Source organism: Labrus bergylta, chromosome 9 (assembly GCF_963930695.1).
Source record: "Labrus bergylta chromosome 9, fLabBer1.1, whole genome shotgun sequence".
Taxonomy (NCBI): Eukaryota; Metazoa; Chordata; class Actinopteri; order Labriformes; family Labridae; genus Labrus; species Labrus bergylta.
The window spans coordinates 1,119,814-1,129,673 of NC_089203.1; the positions used below are offsets into that span (position 1 = coordinate 1,119,814).

A 9,860-nucleotide genomic window follows, 5' to 3' on the forward strand; every position below is an offset into this window, starting at 1 on the left:
TTTATTTAAACAAAGCAACATCAATCCAAAATCAATGAACTTAATCAAACAAATAACTATTATAAACTAATCTTAGCGACAAACATTATCAAGCAAGGCTTGTGGAAGAGGAGTAAAAGTGTGTGTGTGTGTGTGTGTGTGTCTGTGTGTGTGTGTGTGTGTGTGTGTGTGTGAGAGAGAGAGAGGGGAGATGGCTTCGTACCCACGTGGTCGCTCACGATGGCGCACACCTAACAAAGTCCTAATGTGGTCTTATTGTCTAAAAGAGGCCGAGTTCGGCCCTGCACGATCGGTGTCTCTGAGGCGTCTGGATGGCCGGGGGTGTACAGATCTCTATCTGTGTGTGTAAATGGTAAATGGACTTGAGCTTATATAGCGCTTTTCTAGTCTTCCGACTACTCAAAGCGCTTTTACATTGTGTGTGTGTTGCCTATGTGTGTAATGGCGCGGTGGTGGAGTTAGTCTCCAGATGTGCGTCTACACGGGAATATGTGTGTGTGTGTGTGTGTCTCCATGCGTTAGTGAAAGGGGGAGAAAAGAAAGAGAGAAATGCGTGCCTGAAGAGGCCGGATCACAGTCCGAATCCCGCGCCACAACTCTGAATAATTCCCTTCATTGAATTTTTCTTCTTTTGAAAGCCTTGTTCTTAGTTTTTCACATCCAGTCTCAAGAACCTTTCAGCCAGTTGTTGTAGTTTACCGTCCTCCTGGCCCATATTCTGAGTTTCTATCTGAATTTGCAGAATTTTTATCAGATTCAGTCCTGAACAGTGATAAAATAATTGTTGTTGGTGACTTCAATATCCATGTGGATGTTGATAATAATAGCCTGAGCACAGCTTTCATGTCACTATTAGACTCTATTGGTTTCACCCAGGGTGTAAACGAACCTACTCATCGTTTTAACCACACCCTGGATCTTGTTTTAGCTTATGGAATTGAAATCCATAACCTTACAGTTTTCCTAGAAAATCCTCTGCTATCAGACCATTTTTTTATTACATTCGATTTTGTCCTACCAGAATTACCTCTGCCTGGTGTGCTCTCTAGAAGTTTGTCGGATAGTGCTGTTGCTAGATTTAAGGAAGCTATTTCAGTTGTTTTTGATTCAGTACCGTGTTTCAACCCAGTTGGAAACTCTTATGATAGCTTTAGTCCCTCTCAGCTAGATCAGTTTGTTGATAGTGCAGTGGATTCGCTGAGAGTTACTCTGGATTCGATTGCTCCCCTGAAACAGAAGGTTGTCAAGCGGCGGAGAGTGGCTCCATGGTTCAACTCAGAAACCCATACTCTAAAACAATCGTCGCGGAATTTTGAAAGAATATGGCGCTCGACCAAGACGGTAGAATCTCGTTTTTTCTGGCAGGATAGTCATAGAAGATATATGAAGTCTCTACGTTAGCAACTCTATATTAGATATGATCAATTCATCTCTACTGGCAGGCTATGTACCCCAGGCATTTAAAGTAGCGGTAATCAAACCTCTACTTAAAAAGCCTACTCTGGACTCAGGAACTCTGGCTAACTACAGGCCTATATCCAACCTTCCTTTTTTCTCGAAGATCCTGGAGAAGGTGGTAGCTAAACAGCTGTGTGACTTTCTCCATGACAACAGTTTATTTGAGGAGTTTCAGTCAGGATTTAGAGTCCACCATAGCACTGAGACTGCACTAGTTAGAGTTACAAATGATCTACTTCTAGCCTCAGACAGGGGACTTACGTCTGTGCTCGTCCTGTTAGATCTTAGTGCTGCTTTTGACACCATTGACCATCAGATCCTGTTGTACAGACTGGAGCATTTGCTTGGAATTACAGGGACTGCTTTAAGTTGGTTTGAATCCTACTTATCAGACCGATCTCAGTTTGTACATGCTAATGATGAGTCCTCTATGCACACTAAAGTTTGCCATGGAGTCCCACAAGGTTCAGTGCTTGGACCAATTCTCTTTACATTATATATGCTTCCTCTGGGAAATATTATGAGGAAACACTCCATACAGTTTCATTGTTATGCAGATGATACTCAGCTCTATGTATCAATGAAGCCCGATGGCACCAGTCAGTTATGTCTGCTAGAAACGTGCCTTAAGGACGTTAGGACCTGGATGACCAGAAATTTTTTGCTACTTAACTCAGACAAGACTGAAGTTGCAGAAAAACTAGTTCATGCATTTGTTACCTCCAGACTGGATTATTGTAACTCTCTTTCGTCAGGGTGCTCTGGCAAATCTCTAAAGACTCTTCAGCTGGTCCAGAACGCTGCAGCTCGTGTGCTGACCAGAACCAGGAAATGGGACCACATCACTCCTGTCCTGGCTTCTCTGCACTGGCTCCCTATACAGTCTAGAATAGAATTCAAGATCCTTCTTCTCACCTACAAAGCGCTAAATGGCCAGGCACCATCCTACCTGAAGGACCTACTAGTGCCGTACTGTCCCTCGAGAGCATTGCGGTCCCGGAGTGCAGGCCTGCTGGTGGTACCTACAGTCTCCAAGTGTATTATGGGGGGTAAAGCCTTCAGCTATCAGGCTCCTCTCCTCTGGAACCGCCTTCCAGCCGGGGTCCAGGAGGCAGACACAGTCTGTATTTTTAAGAACAGACTTAAAACTTTCCTTTTTGATAAATCTTATAGTTAGTGCTGGTGTAGACCAGCTCTTAGTTATGCTGCTATAGGCTTAGACTACCGGGGAAACTGGCACCTTGAGCTCCTCTCTCTCTCTCTCTCTCTCTCTCTCTCTCTCTCTCTCTCTCTCTCTCTCTCTCTGTGCATATGCAGTACATCATATTACTGCATGTATCTATCTGTAAATCTAAGTCACTAACCACCTACTTTCCCGAGAGCTCTTGAGCTCTCTTAGGCTCCTCAAGATCGTTGGTTGACGGCCTGCCAGAACAACAAAACTTAAAACAAAGGAAGATTGTTGCAGAAAACAGGAGCTGTGTCTCCGAACACTTGAAGTCAGCGCGTGGAAAGAGAAAGAGCAATGGAAGTCTTGGAGCTTTGTAGCCTGGCCTGCTTCATGGGGGGTCTACCTCAGGTCCCCTCCAATGATAAGAGAGAGGTTCTGGTCCCCCCCTTTCTTCACAGGTGTGAAGTATTACAGGGGATTCTGGGAGTAAGAGTCCTTTAGGTCTCAGTGAATAACTCAAATGAGGCTTCTCACAGAGATGCAGGCCCAAGTCCATTGTTTGCCTGTTTTAAGCCTGCGTGGCCCAACAGTAGATTATCTGTAATAGAAAGATGGAGACTTTATTGATCAAAGCATCCAGTTCCAGCTTATGAAACAAACACAGAATAGACCTCCAGCCTGATGTTGCAGGGTACAGCAGATAAACTAAATACTGTATCAGGAAGAATCTGCTATATTTCTGGTCATTTTTTTATTTTGTTTTGAGACATCAGCCAATCAGTTGAAACTAGTCAGCGATCTTCATGAAGTATTCCTCTGTTCACTGAGTGTGTCTCTGTGTCAGCTGGAAGGGGACGGCGTGGATTTAGAGCTTCTGTCTGTCCACATGTCGACCGTTGGGTTCAGATTAATACCTGGAAGTATGAACTCTATCTTCATGTTGCACGATCTGTCAGAACTCTATGAGAGGATAAATATCTGAAAGTCAGCCGAGTGGAAAACATTGTGGTCACGTCAGGAAAATCTGTTCATTACTGCTCTGATAAAAATGTTCAATTAGAGGAATAAAGAAGCCTGAGAGGGACGCTTAACGAGCAGCTGGAGGAGCATCAACTGACTGTCACATAGGAGGAGGACATGTGCTGCAACGTATGGAAACGCTTCTCCTGACGCCGACTACATCAAGAACTCACACTGTGTAATGACCTGTCTGTCTCTGTGCCTGCCACATATAAACCATTTAAATCCAACATTTAGAGACAATGACACCTGATAAGTGTTGCTAACATGTAAATCAAATCACGTTCTAATGTGACAGGAGGTACAAAGTGGAGACTTGTTAAAGCTCACAGAGAGACAGAGTATAAATCTTTGTTGGTGATGACGGCCTGCTGTTATAGACCCCCCCCCCCCCCCCCTTACTGTGCAAGAAGCCCAGGAGGTCTTGTCTCGGCAGAAGCTCTCAAGTAGACGGAGCTCCCCCAACCTTCAGCGAGGTGATTTGGCTCTACTACCACCTGACATCCCTGACCCCCAGCATCCACCATCAGGAACAAGAGGAATACAAAAGAGAAATCCTTCCTGCATATTATCCCATATGCTCTTTATTAAAGCGTCTCCAGATAACGCTTGTTAGGGATTACAAATAATGATTGATTGATATTTACATGAACAAATCTCCAAAAGGTTCCAACATCACAAACACAGCCCAGGTCAAAGGTCAGGGACTGAATTAGCTGAGGTGACAACTAGCAGCTCCCACCTGTCACTCAAAGAGGCCACGCCCCCTAACTCTACATCCCTTTAAGCCTCAATATAATGTAAACGGGTGAGTTGGGCATTCAGTGTGTAAAGTTGTCATGAAGAGAGAAATCTTAAGTTATCTGGACTTTCATGAATATAATAAACTAAACGACTTTTCAACATCTTGATAACAATCAGTGAAGGGTTAAGGTGTTAAGACTGTGGGTGGATTTCACCATCGCATCACCCCTGTGGGGAGTTTCCAAGGCACCTCAGGAAGACGTTCTGGGGTGGATGTGATAAAAACTTCATATAAATTATACTCTGATACATTAGCTCGTCTGTAAACATATTCTCTTCCTCAGGTCCCCCTGTCATCATGACTACGGTCAACTGGTTTTCATCCGGGTGGTAGTGGGGAGTAGCAGAGAAAATCACAGGATTTTATATCATGTGATTGTTTTGATTGAGAGCCCCCTAGTGGTGGAATTTGGGTACTGTAAGAATAAAGTGAGTGAATCACCAGCTGACTTGAAGCCTCTGTGTAACTTATTATTATTATTATTCTATAAAAACAGCACATGGAGAAGGAAGCTTTGGCTGGAAGTTGTTTCAACATTAAACTATGGCTTTACCAGAACGTTTCTAGACAATGACGCCATCTTTTTTTTTATTGTATTCATATTATTATTGTAGTTTGGGTTCATAAAACCTTAGAGACTGCAGTCTCAGACTCCCAGGACTAAAAGGATTCAACTGTTTGAACTTCATGGAAATTCAGCGTGTGTGTGTGTGTGTGTGTGTGTGTGTGTGTGTGTGTGTGTGCATGTGCATGTGTGTGCGTGTGTTTGTGTGTGTGTGTGTGTGTGTGTGTGTGTGTGTGTGTGTGTGTGTGTGTGTGTGTGTGTGCATGTGTGTGTGTGTGTTTGTGTGTGTGTGTGTGTGTGTGTGTGTGTGTGTGCATGTGTGTGTGTGTGTGTGTGTGTGTGTGTGTGTGTGTGTGTGTGTGTGTGTGTGTGTGTGTGTGTGTGTATGTGTGTGTGTGTGTGTGTGTGTGTGGACTAATCAGGCCTGTTGGTAAACACTGTGAGATTGACAGGCAACTCTGGGAGAATATAATCGAGCGGGCTTAAAGGCTCAGGCTTTTCTTTGCATACAATTTGCAGAGTGCAGCGGCATAAATCACAGTTAAACCTCTCTCTAGTGTGCACTTAACTTCACAAAGAGTCTCGCTGTTCAAATAGAAACGAGGAGGTGACAGCAGCCTGTCAGAGGAGGCCCACTCCTCCATGTGCCTGACAGCTGGGATCAAACAGAAATATCTGCACCTGAAAATTTGATCTAATGCTCGCTAACAAAGCTACAGATGATACAACTTTCTAGAAAAGAAGAAATCAGTGTGTAAATGAAGCTCTGTAGGGTTATCCACACTCGCTCCTGAAGGCCTGAACAGATTTCAGGAGAAGACGTGATGATTATGTCACAGCAGTGGAGGAGGTGACTGTTGAACTGAAACTGAACAGATGAACGGGCGTCACTGCAGGATGTTACTGCAGACGTAAAGGCCACAAGGATAAGGAAGTCCTACCTGGAAGTCCTTAAACGCTAACCCAGTGGAATTATCCTCTTTAAGACGACAACACACAGTGACTGTTGATGAATGGATCACGATGATGATAATCTGAGATGAGAACTAAAATAATATGAACATCAGATCGAACGGTTCTGGACTTGTTTTCATTTTGCAGGTTTCCATGTTGACTTGTCTTTGTTCAGATATTTTGACATAGTAGAAGGAACCTCTTTCCCTTCAGCTCAGATAATTACAATCTACTGCACACTACTATCCAACGTAGTATCCACTATGTACTTCATACTGTGTTGGACAGTAGTCTGTAGTAGGGTTTAATATTTTTCCCGAAAATTAAATGGATCAGATCCCGAAATAGCGTTTTTTGTTTGTTTGGTTTTTTGCCTAAGTAGATCTAATGTTTTGACATCATTCAAATAGGCCTATGTGTTCCCAAATCCCAAACTGACATTTTTGTATATTATTTGTATCATTATTAGGGCAAAAGAACACAGTTTATGTCCCATCAACACAGGCCATCAGTTTGTAAGGATCAAGTCTGCTGCAACGTTAATTATGAAATGCCACGTGGACTGTCGGTGACTTGTCTTCTGAAAAGCTATAAGCTTTAAGCAACCCTTATAAAACTAATATTTTACAGAACTCCATTCTATAAACTAACAAAATCTGCTAACCTGTTGGAAGATTTCAGAGGGATTCTTGGGACGAATGTGTCCGTCTCTCTTAAATGCTGATTTAAGATAGTCCACATTTTGACATATTAAATGTCCTAAACCTTTCCTGCTTCTGCATTTCCCGTTTCCCGTCATTACCTTTCCCGGGAATCTGGAAATGGTCTGGATCAGATTTCCCAGGAATCCCGTCTCCCGGGATTAAACCCTAGTCTGTCGTGGGACCTCCAGTCGGTGGTTACTCTGCAGTTCACCAGGCCCGTCTAAGCTGTTTCCTGGTCTTTGAATGAGGAAGTAAACAACAGCCCAGCTGACTTTAAACGCCGCTCTAGCGTAGCGTTCACTAACAGTCTGAAAAAAGCTGACCAGAGATTAATTTAGATGTTCATGATTTAGAGAATCAACAAAGATAACTGGAGGTGTATTTGTGTGGCTTGGGATGATAGTGATTATTTCCTCTGAAACAATGAACATCGCTGTCCGTCACTTCCATCTCTGACCTGCAGACGCTTTGCATTGTGGGAAACATTACGGGAGGGAGACTGGTCTGATGCAGACTGTAGATTTCAACAGAATCAGAACGACATGCGGGTAGTTTCAGCAAACTGTGGATCTTGAATCTGCACAGTACTACAAATAGAGAAACAGCCCTGGGGTCTCATTTATAAAAGAGTGCATATTCTGTCCGTGAAGCGTGTTCCGTCTACGCACAAACTGACAGATAGTTCACAATTAGAAGCAAAGAAAGTCAAACACAGGAGTAAAGTTGAGGTATTTTACTCTTTTTTCTCTTCTCTTCTTTTCTTTTTTGTAAAACTGAAATAAATACAAATTACAATGTTTCGGTTACAAACTGATCTCAAAACACAGCACGCTTGCACAAAACACGGGAAAAGGTAACAAATCTTACAAGCAAAGGCTCTCCAAGGTACACACGTAAAGGAAAACAGGAGAGGAGCTTTCAGTCTGACCGCATGGAGAAATTTTAACACACTACAGGTTTTTCCTGGTTGACTTCTAACCTAAGATTCACATGATCTGAACTGACCAATAAAAACACAACAGCGTTTTTTACAACAAAGTGCCACAAGGAGGTGCCAAAAAACATGAATTTGAAGGCCACAGAACGTGTGCCATGACAGTGCGTAGAATCCATACTAAAAATGTACGTGCGCCAAAAACCCAGAAATGGCGGGCGCACAAAATTATTCAGATTTATAAAACTGTTTGTACGCACACCTCCACGCAATGTTCCCTTTATAAATCACGATCCACCTGGAAATGTGCGCATGTAGATTAGTTCCATGTTCTGCCCTCTACACGCCCACAATCAACCATAAACGGTCAATGCAAAGCAGCTCGTGAATGAAAATGCATACAAACGAGGGGGCGGAGCAAAGGTTTCCATTGCTGGATCCCGGAAGTTTAGACAAAGAAACAAAACTTTCTGATTCAGAAAATGGAGGAGTTTGAGAATGAAGTGAAGGATAAAATAGACATATGGATAGTTTACTGCAGCAGGAGTATCATCAGAGAATGACACCACGTTGCTGCTGCATTCGCGCTGTCCTCCTACAGCGCCAAAACATCCACCGTTCATCGTTACGCACGAGTATATCTGAAATGTTTACATGTTTACGGGACCCACACTGACTTCATATTGTCAGAGTGCTCACATCAGTCAGCAGTTTCCCTCACTCTATCATATTATTAATCAAAAGTTTGATCAACGAACAAAAACGTTTGATTGTTGGTCCCTTTTTTTCGTGGGAAACTCTGTTCTGCTCTGTGACTAATTATGGTAAATGGTAAATGGACTTGAGCTTATATAATGCTTTTCTAGTCTTCTGACTACTCAAAGTGCTTTTACACTGCATGTCTCACCCACCCATTCATACACTGATGGTATTGATTGCTATGTAGTATTATCCATCAGAAATAACTAATCCCATTCATACACCACCACTAAAGCAGGAGCAATTCAGGGTTAAGTGTCTTGCCCAAGGACACAACGGATATGTTGCTCAGCTGGGGATTGATCCCTCGACCTTCTGGTTGAGAGGTGATGACTCTATCAACTGAGCCACAGATGCCCTATTATGAGGATAGATAGACCTAATGATCGTCTCAGAGATGACCTGACTTAATGTCCACACTTGAATTATTTACAGAATAAATACGTGCAGCTAATGAAGACATGCTGAGTAACGAGAAGGTGAAATGTGTGCTCTGTGCGTCTTGACGCAGTCATCTTTATTAAAACTAAAAACTTGATGATAAGTGCACAATATTGAAAGATATTAATGAAAACTGGTGGCTCTATGGTCTTTGTGTTAGTCTAATGTTTAACTCTACATCAGAGATGTCCGGTCCTCTGAGGTCCGTCCGGGATAATGAAGGCGAGACGGTGCTGATGCAATATGTATGTGGCAGACTTTTATTTTTTGTTTTAATTTTATGTTTATATATTGTCAAAATAAAAGTTACTTATCGGAAACGGCTCACTACATGCACGATTATAACCTAAATAAAACCATCAGTTTGAATGATTATGATGACGTGGATCTGTCAGTAAAAGTATTAATGAAATAAAATGTGGAAGATACATCAATATGTATCTGCAGGCTTCAATTCACCACTCCAAAATGAACGTACGCCTGAGTCAGAGTTTGCTTACCGGTGCGTACATTTTACCGTCAGGTTTGTTTTTATAGATCACAAACTTTGCGTGGGAAAAGGCGTACGCTAGTTTCAGACCCCGTTTTATGCGTACGCAATGGTTATAAATGAGACCCCTGGTCCCTCAACTTGTCTCCAAAACGTTCTTCCATTGTGTTGACTCCCTCTGCCTCTACACCGCCCCCTAGAGGACATGTGCACACTGGCTTTTATCATTTGTTTTATGATGTCCTGCAGGTGTGTCCCTGTGTACTGGAGTTCACTAAACTGTTATTGATTACTCCAGAACTTTCTGTGTGACCTCTTAAACTTCAAAGCTGTTCATTAATTAATCCAATCAGATCAGATTAAATAACCAAAGAACAGATCAGTGATAAATCAGCTCCACATGTCATCCAAACATTTTTCTTCTTCTGTGGTGTTATGAATGTAGATGAGGCTCGGCTGATGTAGAGCTCATGATGCTGCTGCTGCTGTCTGACTGCTGATAATCAGACATTAGTAATCGTTACAGGCTGCAGGAGCACGAGGACGCCCTGAGTGCCCC

At 42.7% G+C, this 9,860-nt stretch overlaps 1 protein-coding gene across 1 annotated transcript; it reads left to right on the top strand.

Annotated features, from left to right (window-relative positions):
* Positions 1 to 627: 627 nt before the first annotated feature.
* LOC136180023 (uncharacterized) lies at positions 628 to 1,293 on the top strand (the record flags this gene model as incomplete). The annotated part of the gene is made up of 1 exon (XM_065959111.1): positions 628 to 1,293. A coding segment is annotated over one exon (666 nt), but the record flags the coding sequence as incomplete, so codon positions are not given.
* Positions 1,294 to 9,860: the final 8,567 nt, after the last annotated feature.